General features: G+C 52.7%; 1 protein-coding gene across 1 annotated transcript in view; it reads left to right on the top strand.

Annotated features, from left to right (window-relative positions):
• FLT4 (fms related receptor tyrosine kinase 4) overlaps positions 1 to 14,712 on the top strand; it is a gene marked incomplete at its 5' end in the record, with an annotated part of 57,154 nt that overhangs the window by 37,127 nt on the left and 5,315 nt on the right. Inside the window, 16 exons of the mRNA XM_082490073.1 lie at positions 242 to 393; positions 1,152 to 1,314; positions 3,131 to 3,269; positions 5,885 to 5,993; positions 7,027 to 7,386; positions 7,635 to 7,781; positions 8,448 to 8,579; positions 8,858 to 8,964; positions 9,267 to 9,402; positions 10,189 to 10,293; positions 11,823 to 11,936; positions 12,175 to 12,263; positions 12,560 to 12,707; positions 13,270 to 13,364; positions 13,705 to 13,827; positions 14,261 to 14,372. Coding sequence (XP_082346199.1) covers positions 242 to 393; positions 1,152 to 1,314; positions 3,131 to 3,269; positions 5,885 to 5,993; positions 7,027 to 7,386; positions 7,635 to 7,781; positions 8,448 to 8,579; positions 8,858 to 8,964; positions 9,267 to 9,402; positions 10,189 to 10,293; positions 11,823 to 11,936; positions 12,175 to 12,263; positions 12,560 to 12,707; positions 13,270 to 13,364; positions 13,705 to 13,827; positions 14,261 to 14,372 — 2,231 coding nt within the window. The remainder of the gene's footprint in view (positions 1 to 241; positions 394 to 1,151; positions 1,315 to 3,130; positions 3,270 to 5,884; positions 5,994 to 7,026; positions 7,387 to 7,634; positions 7,782 to 8,447; positions 8,580 to 8,857; positions 8,965 to 9,266; positions 9,403 to 10,188; positions 10,294 to 11,822; positions 11,937 to 12,174; positions 12,264 to 12,559; positions 12,708 to 13,269; positions 13,365 to 13,704; positions 13,828 to 14,260; positions 14,373 to 14,712) is intronic.

The following is a 14,712-nucleotide window of genomic DNA, read 5'->3' as shown; positions in this document are numbered from 1 at the left end:
TTGCACCTGCACATTGCTCAGGGCAGAGCTACAACGTCCCCAACCCCACACATGTCCATACGAGACAATGCACAGACCTGTCACTCAGGTCCAGGGAAAGCCCAGGGGTCCCCCCAGAGAAGTCTCCAGTGCTGGGAAGGGGCACCCTGACTGTGCTCCAGTGGGGACCAGCAAACTCCTGCCCAGCTGCCAGTGGGACACTTCCTCCCCATGGCTGCATTTTTTCTCTGCCTCCCTGCAGGTACAAGGACGGGAAGCTAATTCCCAAGCAATCTCAATCTTCAATGCAGATCAAGGATGTGTCGGAGCAGCACGCTGGGACATACACGCTGGTTCTGCGGAACAGGCTGGCGGGGCTGGAGAAGCGCATCAGCCTCCAGTTAATCGTCAATGGTAAGGGAGGGGGCCAGGGCTGGGACCCGGGGGAGAGTGCTGAGCCCACGGCTGCACCCTTTGGGCTGCTCTGAGACCAAGTCCTCATTGCTGTCCTAAAGCAGTTGGTACCTACATCATCTCCTCCCCGATTGCTGAGGGGTGCTTTGGTTACAGTGAGGCTGGTTCCTTGTGGCCTGAGCGATACGGCACAGTTTTGTTGCTTGGCTCCATCACTCTGGGCAGGATATGTCCTTGCTCAGGGGCCATTTCCCAACTGCAGTTGGAGATGCTGCTGAGGGTGACCCTGACTGATGTGGACTTCAGGGCAGGGCAGCTGCAACACACGTGAAGCCTGGAGCTGGAGCAGTTCTTCTGGGTGGGAAGCTCCCAGGAAATTTTCCCCTGGCAGAAACTGGTCCCTGTTGTGCAGGAACCAGGTGCCAGCACAAAAAAAAAATGCTGGAAGGGCACTGCTACTTGGAGATTTGTCTCCAGCAGGTTCTGTAGCCCTGTGCTGGGGGCTGCCAGACAGTGCTTTGAGCCTTGCAGCATCCAGACAGTCAGACTCTGCAGAGGAAGGAGAAATTACGTCACTTGAATAGCCTAAATATAACCTGCTCTGCCTTGCAGGCCTGAGCTCCCCAGGAGCTGCCCTGAGAGCCATAGTGCTTTAGTGCCCAGTGTCTCTATCAACAGACCTGGGGAGGGCTGTGTCTGGCCTGGGGATGCAGCAGTTGAGCCCGCAGCTGCTCACGGTGTTGCTCTGATCCTTGCAGTTCCTCCACGCATCCACGAGAAGGAAGCATCTTCCCCAAGCATCTACTCCCGGAGGAGCCCCCAGGCCCTCACCTGCACAGTCTATGGCATCCCGGCGCCGGAGGTGATCCAGTGGCAGTGGAGGCCATGGATGCCCTGTCGGATGTTTTCTCGACGCAGCCTGTAAGTGCCATTTCTTCCAGCACCCGTGTCTTACCAGGCCACCAGCATGGCAGCATGGGCTCCTTGGGCATTGTGGCTGTGTCCCAGACCCCGTCTCGCTTTTGCTGTCCCGGCCACAACATAGCAAGAGGAGGACAGCACTGACTGATAGCTCAAACCACCATACACCCACTCACTCTGTGGAGGGGCAGAGTGGAGCCCACTGGAGACACTTGTGCACCATGTGGGAGTTTTGCCCAGCCTGGCTGGTCTCCAGACACCAAGGGCTTCCACAGCTTCCCCTGTGTCCTCAGCCGTCTGCATCTGGCAGGGGATGTCCATGGCCCAGCCACACCTCGTAGCACCTGCAATAAAACCGCTGACCACTGTGCTAATGGGGAAACTGAGGCAGACTGCAGGAGAAATTGTCACAGCCCCTTGGTAAGACCCTGAGACAGCAGCGGGGGCTCATCCCATTCCTGCCCTAAGGTCCCTGTGGTTTTCTGTTCCTTCTGCTTCTGCTGGGTAATGATGGAAGCAAAAGTGCTCACAGGCAGGGAAGAAGAGCTGCTGCGTGTGGAGAAGAATTGCTGAATCTGGTGGAAGTGCCAGATCTCTGCCAGGGACCAGGACGGTTTGCCAGGAGGGTGTTTGTGCAGGCAGTGTCAATAGGTAGGCAGGAAGGGTGCGTGCCCACTGCCTGTGCCCTGGGAAGCTGGGGCAGCACCAGGCAGGGCTGCAGTGGCATTTTTTAGCAGCAGCAGCCTCGCAGGAAGAAGGAAAAGGGATGCTGTGGAGTTGTAGCCAGAGCAGTCAGGGTGGAGGACATCAGGGTGCCGGGAGGAAGCCAGGTCCCGCAGCCCTGTACAGGCTGTTGCCAAGCCAGGGACACCAGAGAGCTCTCCATCGCATGCAAGCACACTGTGGCCCTGTCAGGAAGCAGAGGGGCCCGTGAATTATGAGCACTGTCTCCCAAGGCCACCGTATTTCTGCCTAGCATAGCTCCAGAGGATGCAGGAGGCTTCTTTCTAGCTTCCTGTTGTTTACACAGCTCGCCGATATGCTTGCCCCGCTGAGCACTCTGCCCCGCACTGCCAGCTCACACCCTTGCCACTGCTTTTGGGCACTCAGTTCCCTCCTGCTTCCCTGTCACCGTAAGCCCTCCCCCCCTGCGCCTCCCACCCTGGATTTTGGGCAGACCCTCCCATCTCCTTGCCCCACCTGCATTTCAGAAGCACCCTGCAGGCTGCAGCATCCCAGGTCCCTGACAGATTTGGGCACTTCTCTCCACTCGCCTGTCTCAGCCCGAAGGGGTACCACCAAGCCCCTGTGAGACACCAGCAGCATCTCTACTTGGGATGTTTCCCTCCTGGTGTTTGCTGAATCAGGGGCAGCTCTCCAGGCCAGCACCCGGCCAGTCTGTGACATCCCTGCTCACAGTCCCAGCAGGCGTTTAAGGCATTGTTGCTGAGCAAAGTGGCATCAAGAACTGCCCCAGGCACACATGAACCGATTTCCCCCCTGCCTTTCTCCACCCTTAAAGGGGAAGGATGAAACCACAGACATGGGGGTGAAGACACTGCCTGGCACACCAGTATCTGTTCCCTGCCTTAGTTTTCACATCTATAGATGTTTCCCTCACTCGTGATTGTGGAGCACCCTTATAAAACACATTAGAACTGTGTAACTGGAAGACAAAGGAAATTTTGCAGAGTTAGAGAACAGGGGCATCAGTTCTCAGACACAAAGCTTTTTTCACTGCCTTCTTCCCAGCTGACCCTCTGTCCATTTCTCCCCTCTTTCTCCTGCTCCTCCCTGATTGCTGGATTAGCAATAGCCGGCACCGGGCATCAAGGCGCCATCAGCGGGACCGGATGCCTGAGTGCAAGGACTGGAAAGATGTGTCACAGCAGGATGCGGTGAACCCCATCGAGAGCATTGACACCTGGGTGGAGTTCGTGGAGGGACGGAACAAGGTGAGGCCATAGCTCCAAGCCCATCCCAGAGCCCGGTGCTGGAGACACCCTCGGAAGGGATCCTTTGCAATCAGCCAGCAAAAGTGGCCTGAAAACAAGCCTGGCAGAGACAGATTTGGGGAGGGCTTCACACCTCTGCTGCTAAAGTAAACCATCAGTGGCTGTTTCCAGCTCTGGGGCTCCGCAGTACAAGGCAGCCCCAGGGAAAGGGAGAGCTGTCATCTTTGAGAAATTACTCTGTGTCCAGAGAGGCTCCTGCTGGGGCTGACTGCGCAGTAGGGTTTACACTGATTGCTGTTGAACACAGGGCACCCAGCTAGGGAGGACATGGGTGACGTGTGCTGTGGGGGCTCCTGTGGCCATTTCTGAGCATTTCTACTTGAGCTGTTTTGGAAGAACCAAACCCTGCAGAGCAGCCTAGGCATCTGGGGAAGGAGAGCAGGAGTCACAGACCGACCAGGAAATCTCTGGCCTCACGAACATGCATGTGTGTAGCGAGGCATTTCATCCAGCTGTCCCCATCCCAGAGGGGCGAGGTGGTATGGAGATGCTGGCGTCCATCCGCTGCATGTTTGTGAGTGAGAGCACATGTGCCTCACAGAGCCCACTTCTCCATCACAGCGTTTCCTCTCTGGAAGGAACATCTCTCCCTCATTGCACCGTGTGACCTGCAAACAGCCAGACACTGCTCACTGCCTGTTTCTTTCTGTCTCTCTGGTAGCCACGAGTGTCAGGTCTGCACCATGACGGGGTTCCTGTTCCCGCTGGTGTCGGGCACCAGCCGCTCACAGAGGGATGCAGAACAAACAAATGGGCCCCTGTTTCCGAAAGTCACTTCCTGTTTTCCTACACACCTCCAAAGGCACTTCCCGTCCCCTGGCCTGGCCGGGAGTTCGTCACTCTGCCAAAAGAGTGGCAGGGGGAGATGCTGCTCCTCCCAGAGCAGCTGAAGGGAGCAGCAGGGATTTGTGTTCCCTGGGGAGGTGAGCAGGGGTGGTGGGAGCTTCTGGGTGAGAAGCCCTTGTGTCCCCCTCCAGATCTGACTCTTGTCTTAGTCCCTTTTGATCTTTCCCTTTTCTCCTCATTCCTTGTCCGTCTTCTCTTTCTCCTGTTCCTCAGCTATGTTCTTCTCATTTAATCTATTTGGTTGTAACTGTCCTAGAGGTCCAACTTAGGTTGTGCAGCCCAGGGATGTGCAAGAGCTCTGGGAGAAGAGAGCTCTTCCACTTGCTGTGGGATGCTATATCCTCAAATCTGCTTTCTCTTCCTCTCCTTCTCCTTTCTGCCTCTCATCTCTTACCATCCTCCTCTGTTTTTTGTTCTGTCCATAAAGGCCAGAATGAGCCACAGGGTGTGCAGTGCAGTCATGCACTGCAGACAGCAGCATGATGTCAAACCCAGAAACCCCAACTCAAACATAACAGTGCAGATTAGAAGGAAAATCCCCAAGAAACAGGAAAGGCAGCACACAAAAGTGCCAGCAATAGGGTCACTTCAGCTGTATTGAATAACCCAAAGAAACGGAAAAGGCAACGCACAAAAGTACTAGTAATAAAGTCACTTCAGCTGTATTGAATATGCACTGAATGAATGACTGTTCCTTCTGATTAACACAAGCTAATACATTGCCACTTAGAAGGGAAATGCAGTCTATGGGATGAATAGTAAAGGCAAAGTAGTTACCCTGTAACTACTTTTTTGCATTTTAAATCTGTCTCATTAGAGGGATTTTTGCATGTGATTGACTTGTCATTCAAACTGGGAGGGAGGAGAAACCTGTGCTTCAAACTGCAGATCTCCTCTAAGGGGAGTGCTTGTAACACATTTGGCAGCTCACACGTGTGCAGCGTGAGCCGGGAGGAGGAGAGCAGCCTTATTCCACAGCTGCCTTTCCTGGCTTATTTGGAGGCAGCATCTCCTGAGTCTGTGCTCCCAGGACTGTTTGCCTGGCTGTTTGCCCTATCTTAATCACAGGGAGGGAGGAAGCTTTTAGGACCATGTCTATATACACTTAGAATTTAAAGGGAGAAGATGACAGCTTTTCCTGAAGTGCTGAAAGCTGGAGTGCTTTCACAGGTTTGATTTCCCCATATGGATAAAAGGAGTGCTTGCACGTCTGTAAGTACCTGTAAACTCCACTGAACTCTGTGGGGTACTAAGTACTCGCATAACTGCAGAGGGCTCAGGGAATCAAAGCCTTGGTGCCCTTTCCCTTTCTCCCCACTGTTATAAAGCTTGGCAGGAGCTTAACCATCCCCTCAGCCCTGCATCGTGTTCATGTCCCCCTTGTGGGGCACAGGCCTGTCCCCATGGTGACCCAAGATGCTTAGCAAGAAGTTTGCTCCCATGGAGAGGCGTCTGTGCTGGCTGGGCTCCATGAAAAGGAGCAGAGATCAGGAATAAAACCATTTTTCTGTTACTAGAGCCAACAGATGAGGTTTGAAATGCACAAAGGGCTACTGAATAAGGTGCTATTTTTGCATAACCCTTTCCCAGGTACAGCTTGGAAAGAGGGCTTGCTGTATGCTTTGCTGTCTGCCAGAGAGCAGCACTGGTCCTACTTCTATTCCCTCTTGCTCCTCCTAACTCCTCATTATGCTCTCTTCCTCCATCAGACAGTCAGCAAATTGGCCATCCAGGAGGCCAACGTCTCAGTCATGTACAAGTGTATTGCCTCTAATAAAGTGGGTCGAGATGAGCGGCTGATCTACTTCTACGTGACCAGTGAGTACTGCAGAAGTCCCCTCCATCCGCATCAGCTGAGCTGTCTGCTTGACATACACAGGTCCCTGGACCTGCTGGGTCCTGTCATTCACAGTTAGCACAGTGACTGGGAAGCCAGTAGGAAAGCAGGGCTACGCCAGAGCTCTGCCAAGTGGCAAAAGCCTGGAGCCCTGGCAGCAGACAGCACAGGCAGACCTGCCAGCTCTGCCTGTACCTCTTGGAGCAGCCCTGGCAGATCCTGGGCTGGGGATGTCCTTCTTGCTCAGGTCCAGGCAGCTCCCTGGACTGGGGATGTGCCTGGTCCAAGAGCATCCTCTAGTGGCACTGCTCCTGCTCCCCCCCGCTGGCCTGAGCCCCCCGGCAGGGTCCCCACGGCATTGTGGTGGTGGGAGGAAGCTGAGAGCACAGCAGTGTGGGCTGGAGTCGAGGCCCATATGGGGCTGCATAAGCTTCCTGCCAGTGGTACCGCAAGCTGTTGGCACTCTTTCCCTGTCCCCAGGGGACAGGGAGCCCAGCAGGAGCACAGCAGAGGCATCTTCACACCTCTGTGGACAGACCCCAGAAGCCTGGGCTCATGGCCCTCATAAGTAGTACCTGTGCTGTTAGAGCCACCAGCTTTTGTGGAGGCAGATGAACATCTGCAATCACTGCTTCAGTAATGCTCAGCGTGTACAGTGGTCCAGCCTGGCTGTGTAACTGCCTGCACATGTAAATGCAGGCACGTATGCAACCCAGAACGCTGCAGCTGAGCTGAAAGCAGTAACAGCCTAATTCTGACCTCCCAGGCTTGTTTCATATTTGACCCCATCCTAATTGACCCTGGGACTTCAGCATATCCCTTAGCACTCGCTGGGTGCAACTTAAGCTGTTGATTGCTAGAAGTTTGCATGTTGCAATTCTGCTCTAGATTGGTTTTCTTTACCCTGGCTGAGAACAGGGGAGTCTCAGAGAGCTGAGCCCAAGGAGACAATTTCATTGTGTCTGGCAGCTCAGCCGTGGAAACTCATTCACATGTTCATTTCCTTCCTGAAAGCCATTCCAGACGGGTTTGAGATTGAGTCCCAGCCCTCGGAAGAGCCCATAGAGGGGCAGGACCTACAGCTGAGCTGCAATGCGGACAACTACACCTATGAGAACCTGCAGTGGTATCGGCTGAATCTCTCCAAGCTCCACGATGAGGAGGGCAACCCCCTCGTGCTGGACTGCAAGAATGTCCACCACTATGCCACCAAGATGCAGGGGGACCTGCGGTTCCAGCCCGACTCCAACGATGCCACCTTGCTGCTTACCATCCCCAACATCTCCCTGGGCGAGGAAGGAGATTATGTGTGTGAGGTGCAGAACAGGAAGACCCGGGAGAAGCACTGCCACAAGAAATACATCTCTGTGCAGGGTGAGGGTCCACAGGGCAAAGCGGGAGTGACAGAGGAGAGCTGGTGTCTTGCTGCCATCAGCTTCCCAATCCATGCCCGGGGGAAGCCACGCAAGCAAGCTAAACTCAAGGTGGCAAAGGCAGGGCGCCTGGGTTCTCAAGACACCCTTCAGCAGGGGTCAGAGACCCAAAGCTCCCCAGGAACACAGATATTCTTTGATCAATCAGTTTCCTGTTTTCCCCTCCTCCTCTTTGTGCTGCTCCTCCAGCCCTGGAGATCCCCCGCCTCAAGCAGAACCTGACAGACATTTGGGTGAACATCAGTGACTCCATAGAGATGCGCTGTAAGGTGGACGGCAACCACGTTCCTGAAATCAGCTGGTACAAAGACGAGAAACTGGTGGAAGAAGTGTCAGGTACAGTGAGCTGGGTGTGAATCAAAGGCAGGGCATCATGTCTGGTGGCCGGAGAGCTGAACACTGCTGGGTTCTGGGAGTTGCTGTGCCCGGGCAAAGGCGCCTGTTCTCCGAATTGGCTGAACTCTGGTTTTAATCATGTTCTATCCAAGTTTGATGCAGTGTCCCCAGCCAAGTCTGTGCCCTAGGGTCTGGCTCAGCACTGTCTGTGCATGTGCACATTCAACTGGAGAGCAGAGAAAGAGAGATAAATCATTCATCTTCTTACTCCCAGCCCAGTGCCTGGCATCTCTGCTCGCGCAGGGATCAACCCCGATCCCATAGAAGGAACACGGGAAAGATCCAGGTACATTGCAAAGGGAAAGGAACAGGTCCTGGAGCTGAAGCAGGGTTTGACACACCAGCTGGACTGCCTGGGCACCATCCCCATCCAGCGTTGTCTGCGGGGGTTTTGTCCACTCCATACACTGCCTGGGGAAGGCCCTTCCAGGGTATTTCTGGGGCCATCAGACCCCAGAAGAGAGCCTCTACCAGCTGGTGCAATTTTATTCTGCTGTCTAAAATGAACCAGCCAAAAAATAGGAGCCTTATTTTGAACATGAATGAGTCCGTTATACTAATGCCCCCTCCCTGTGAGTGACCACTGCAACCCTCTGTGCCTTGCAGGAATCGACCTGGCAGACTTCAACCAGAGGCTGAGCATTCAGAGGGTGAGGGAGGAGGACGCTGGGCTCTACCTGTGCAGTGTCTGCAACGCTAAGGGCTGCGTGAACTCCTCAGCCAGTGTCTCCGTGGAAGGTACCAGCAGCCAGGACACCCCTGGGGATGAAGGGGTGGAGTAGGAGCACGGCCAAGATCCCATGCCTCTTCCTTGTGACACCAGGCAGCGGGAGGCAGTGAAAGCCTGACTGGTGGCATGGTGCTCTCACAGGAGGATCTGTAGTCCAGAGCATGTTTAGCTCAGGGAAACACACCTCCCCAGTCTCCCCGCAGCCTGCAGCAGGCCACGAGGGACAGCTGAGATGGTGCACCAGAATGGGAATCTCTGAAGCTACAATTTCCCTCCTGTCCCACAGGCTCAGATGACAGGACCAATGTGGAGATTGTCATCCTAATTGGGACTGGAGTTATCGCTGTTTTCTTCTGGATCCTCCTTATCCTCATCTTCTGTAACATCAAAAGGGTACGTGACTGTCTCTGCCCTAGGGCAGGGGAGGTGTCTTAGCGGGGATTGGGGCAACACCATTGCTGTGATGTGGGGCTGTATGACAGCATCTGCTAAAAGAAGGTCATTGAGTGATGCTTCAAGGGTTCTCACTGCCAAGGACAGGGTGCATAAGGGCTGTGGTAAAGGAGGTGACAGGGAATGGCCTTTGCCAGGGGAAAGCAGGTCAAGGCAGGCAAAGGAACCAAATCCCTTCTGGGAGTCAGCACCCAGTGCAGGGAGGGCATCTCCTCACCCTCTGTGTTGGCTGATTCCTGCAGCCTGCCCACGCAGACATCAAGACAGGCTACCTCTCCATCATCATGGACCCTGGTGAGGTGCCCTTGGAGGAGCAGTGCGAGTACCTGCCCTATGATTCCAGCAAGTGGGAGTTCCCACGAGACCGCCTGCGCCTAGGTGAGCCGGACCCCCTCCCTGCCACTGCGCGCTGCAGCCAGGGCTTCCCACCAGCCCTTGAAACTCACCCTCCAGGTTTCTTACACATCTCTGTGTATTTAATGCCTTCTCTCTGCCTCAGGCTTCGCATCTTCTTCCCCGCACTGTCCCTAAAGCCCAGCTGTGCCTGGGAAATCTCTTTGGGTCTGACTATAGACAGATTTGAGCCATCCGTAAGCCCAGGTATCACTGAGACCAGGAGACCTCTGGGCATGCTTTAAAACCCATGCCCATATTCTCTAACTGGCAATCTGGACAGAACAGCCCAGTCCACAGCAGGCACCCCAAGTTCAGGACCAGGACTGCATCCATTATCCTCCTCATGATGAGACATCCGCTTGCAGTCTCTTCCATCTGTCTGGGAGTGTTAAAAGGACTGCAGACTACCTTTGAGGCACAAAGCAGTGATATTAGCCCTGCCTTCTCTGCTGCAAGGTGTCACGTTTACCTTTCCCACATGCTCTGCTCGAGGGTAACAAACAGCCCCTCACTTCTGCAGGACCATTTCCTTCCTACACTTTGTCCATGCCAGCTCTGTCTCAGTTCCTCCCATCATCCTTTCTCTTATTCTCACCAACAGAGCAAGCAGCCACCTGGGAAGGGCACAAGTTCCACTCCTTCCTTTTCCTTTATGACTTTTTTTCTTTCTTCTTCCCATGGTTTCCTGTTGGGTTTTTTGTTTTTTTCATTCCATTCTGCATGTGCTGCACCTGCCTTCCCTCACACTGCCTCTTTCCTTGCCCATAGGTAAGGTCCTGGGTCATGGTGCCTTTGGGAAGGTGGTAGAAGCATCAGCGTTTGGGATCAATAAAAGTAACAGTTGTGAGACCGTTGCAGTCAAAATGCTGAAAGGTATGTAGACAGCAAAGCAGAACATGCAGTCTCTGTGGACAGCAAAGGATGAGGCATCTGCCAGGGAATCTCCACCCTGTAAATGCCTGTCTTTTGCATAAGGCATTTTTTAAGGCCATGGAAAAATGTTTTATCTCCCACAAGCACTTCTGGGTGCTTCTGCCTGAGACAGCCCTGAGCTAGGGAAGAGGAGCTGGAGCCAGTCTTTTAATTTATGGCTTTTTGGCCTCAACGCAGTTGATCCTCTTGGCCTTCTCTTGTGGATGCTTTAGCCCCATTCAGCTGCACTGGGAGGCAAGTGGCAGAACAGACAGCAGGGACTTGGAGAATTCAACTTTCAAAGAAATTTAGCTGTCTGCAGCGGCAAAGAATGAGATCTGTCTCAAAGGACAAACAAGACTCCAGAGCCCCTCTTTGGCAGGTCACTGAAGGAAATGTTGCTCCCAATTGCCTTCTCCCAAATGTGCCTGTTTATGGGCCAGGTTCAAAGCTGAGTAAGGAAATAGGTTGCAGCTCTTACCTAGCTCTGGGGCTGACTTGGCTTTGCACCCAAAGTCTGGTCAATCCAGAGTGTCATTTTAAGCTTTTATGGCCATGCTTTCAAATACACATCCACAACATTATTATGTAATTTGGTACCCAACAAAATACTGAGGCAGTCTCTGGCCAGCAATGGCCTGTATGTGGAAACCAAGTCATGGCTCATCTCAGCAGCACTTACCACTGCAAGAATACAGATGATCTGCACAGCAATTGCAGAGGGAAGCCTGGCCATGCAAGGTTGCTTTACAGTCCTTTGAGGCATGGCTGTCACCTGGCCCATCAGCTGCAGCACAAGAGGATGCTTCTGTCTCATGCTATGTTTACAAATTCCCACGTAAGGTGAAATGCATATGGGGAAGCAGAGAAGCACGCAAAAGGCACACAAAACCAGAGAACACGCCCTGAGGGTAAAACAGGGAATCAAGAGTTGATGTGAATTAGGCACTCAGAGAGAAAATGCAGCACAGAGAACTGGCAGGGGCATAAGACTGTTTGCTATTGGAGAGGAATAAAAAAAAAAAGATATTCTGTGTTTGAGCTGAGACAGTTACTATCTTCAGTAATGACCAAAAGGCTCAAATGCCTTTTGTTTCTAATTTTCCTTCAAATTGTTTTATGGCTTTTTATCTCTGTTTGGAGGCTGAAAGGGCAGAAATTCAAATGTGTGCATCTGTGCATAAGCCTCAAGTGATCTTTTTCCTTGTATAGCTATCACAAGGAAAAATCTCTTGGGCACAGGTTGTGTTGTCCTTTGCTCTGGGTCTCTGCACCTGCAGGGAGCACCCTACATGTTACAGCAGAGATCCTGGGATCTCCAGACAAGGCTCTGACATTTCATATGGGAACATGCAATAAGAAAATGTACCAAGGCTCTGGGGTCACAGCCTCCTCAGCAAGACTCGAAATAACACTCTGATATGAGAAGGGTGGTGAGGGGGAGTGAAAAGCTGTGAGGAGGCGTTATGACATGGTCTGTGTGTTTGCAGAGGGAGCTACCGCAAGCGAGCACAAGGCACTGATGTCAGAGCTGAAGATCCTCATTCACATCGGGAATCACCTCAACGTGGTGAATTTGCTGGGTGCCTGTACCAAACCCAATGGTAAATATTGCAGGGCAACAGGCTGTGTCTGCTCCCAGAGGTCAGTGCTCATCCCCTGTGCCCTTTCTGCTGGCCACGTGTGTGACTGCAAGGACATGTTGGGATGTTGTCAGTGTGTCTGTGTGTATTTAGTGCAGGTGCCACAGCTCAGCAGGGCTGCACAAAACATGAGTTGGGGCAAATTCTGATCATCCCAAGTCCTTACCTCTTCCCCTGACCTTTGGTGTCTTCTCACCAGGTCCACTCATGGTTATTGTTGAGTTCTGCAAGTATGGAAACCTCTCCAACTATCTGCGAACCAAGCGGGAAGGATTCAGTCCTTATAGGGTAAGTAGCTTCCTTTGCCCCTAGGAACCCGTCCCATGTCTGGGGAAGGAAGGTATATAGCCTGAAACATGACCTGACAATGGAAGAAAGACACCCTCTGTCTAGCAGCAGATCAACTTTACATGGTGATCTTGGCTCATGTGCACATCAGGGAAGTAATTTCTTTCTGCAATGGCAGATAGGTGCTTGCAGGCCAGAATTACAGTCTAAGAACTGGAAAAGACCATGCAGCTCATGGATGCAGGGGTTACAGTGTGTGTTGCCTGCTGAGGTTTGTATTTTGGTCTCCTTGCCAGGAGAAGTCTCCCAGGCTGCGTATTCAGGTCCAGTCCATCGTGGAGGCAGTGAGAGCAGACAGGAGGAGTCGTTCTGGGACTAGTGACAGCGCTATCTTCAACCGCTTTCTGATGCACAAGAGCCAGACAGCGCAGCCAATCCAGGAAGGTAATACTCCAGCCTTAGCAGTGGCTCCTCACCTGTCCCACCAAAGAAATGCCAGATTTGTCTAACTTGGGGAATGGGTAGAGCATGACAGTGGGGAGCTGGGACCTAGTCTTGGAGCTGATCACTCCAGTGTTGCATGGCAATTTCCCGAACAGGGCTATCACAGTTGTCTGTTGTCTCTTGTAACAGACTCTCAAAACCCAGAAAGGAGGATTAAATCCTTTGGATTTCTTTTTAGCCTAAAAAAAGGAGAATGGAGGGGGATCTCAGTGTGTCCTCCCTAGGACAGGAATGATGAGCTGACCTTCAAAGTCTCTTCCAGCCCTGTTCCCCACAACTCTGTCTGACTGACGTGTGCTGGAGGCTGGACTCGTTCTCCTCACAATTAAGCAGGTTCCTGCCACCTAAGCAGGAAATTCTAGAGGGGAGCTGGTTACTCCAGTTATCACTGGGGATCAGCTGTATCTCACCAAGGGGCTAGTTGTATCTCACAGTGCTGGAGGGAGGCAAGGAGGACAAGAGACTGCTCACTGTCTAATAATTTTCTTGTACTCTTGGACAGTGGATGACTTGTGGCAAAGTCCCTTGACAATGGAAGACCTGATCTGCTACAGCTTCCAGGTAGCACGTGGCATGGAGTTCCTGGCATCCCGAAAGGTGAGTTCACTCTTTCCTTTGCTCCCCTCTTCTTTTGTGCATGCCTGACCAGGGAAAGCCTGACTACAGCCACTTTACAGGTGACACCCAGAGAGATTCAGTGATCTGCCTCACACTTCTCAGGAAGTCTGAGGTAGTCCTGTGTACACAGAGATGGGAAATTAGTCCTCTTGGATTTCATCATCTCCTTAATCACCTCCTTTTGAAATTCTTAACTCCTTCCCACTTCCACCATTCCCCCATTACAGCTCAGGTTTGCGAGGGGAGGGGGTTGCTCTGCACTTTCTGATGGTGGTTCCTGTCCCTCTGATTTTACCCCTTCCTCTTCGTGTGCCTTCAGTGCATCCACAGAGACCTGGCGGCTCGCAATATCCTGCTGTCAGAGAACAATGTGGTCAAGATCTGTGACTTCGGTCTGGCCCGGGACATCTACAAGGACCCCGACTATGTCAGGAAAGGCAGTGTGAGTGCCATCTTCTCAAACCCTGTACAGATTAGGCCCCCTTGAGGTGTTCAGAAACTACTCTGAGGCTGGAATAAACTGAGAAAAAGATGTAAAAGGAGGAGTGAAACCACTTGTGTGGCTGGGACCAGGAACCATTGGCCCAACGATGCATGTGCTGTCCTCCTCCTCCATCACCAGACCTCTGTCTCCTTCCTTCTGCCCCTCAGCCTGTCATTAACTTACTCTTCTTTCTTTATATTCTTCCATCCCCTTTTCAGTGTCTCCAAGCCTCCCTCTGACCTAACCAAACCTCTATTCCTCCATGGAGGAATAGATAGCAGGGCTATCAGCTCTGGATGCCTTTCATCCCCTTCATCCCATTGCTACAAGAAGGGCTGTCCCGGGACATGTCCCTGACTGAACGCTTATGCCTTGCCTCTCCCTCCTGCAGGCTCGTCTCCCTCTGAAGTGGATGGCTCCAGAGAGCATTTTTGACAAGGTCTACACTACTCAGAGTGATGTCTGGTCCTTTGGGGTCCTCCTCTGGGAAATCTTCTCACTAGGTGAGTGCTAATAAGGGTCACATGCCGCTGAGGAAGGCAGAACCTCTCTTCCCACATAGCAGCTTGGCGGGTGAGTCTGTCCAGGAGGCCCTGACACTCTGAAGCATGTCTAAGAAGTGATGGGAAGAGACATCAGTGTGGACAAAAGAAATATGGAGGCCATATCCATCCATAAACAGGGTGATGGAAGACAGGTGTGCAGAGGCGGCCTCCTGCTCTGAGTCTGAGGACCCTGTCTCAGGCAGCATCAAGGACTTGGGCTGTGTATGAGAAGTGACCACATCTCCCAGTGTTTGGGGAGAAAGGGCAGTCTCAGAGAAAGGACTCGTTTCTCATGGCA

Source organism: Vanellus vanellus, assembly GCF_965231255.1.
Source record: "Vanellus vanellus genome assembly, chromosome: 13".
Lineage (NCBI taxonomy): Eukaryota > Metazoa > Chordata > Aves > Charadriiformes > Charadriidae > Vanellus > Vanellus vanellus.
Note: the sequence above shows the minus strand (reverse complement) of the source record. Positions and strands in the feature narration are given on the sequence as shown.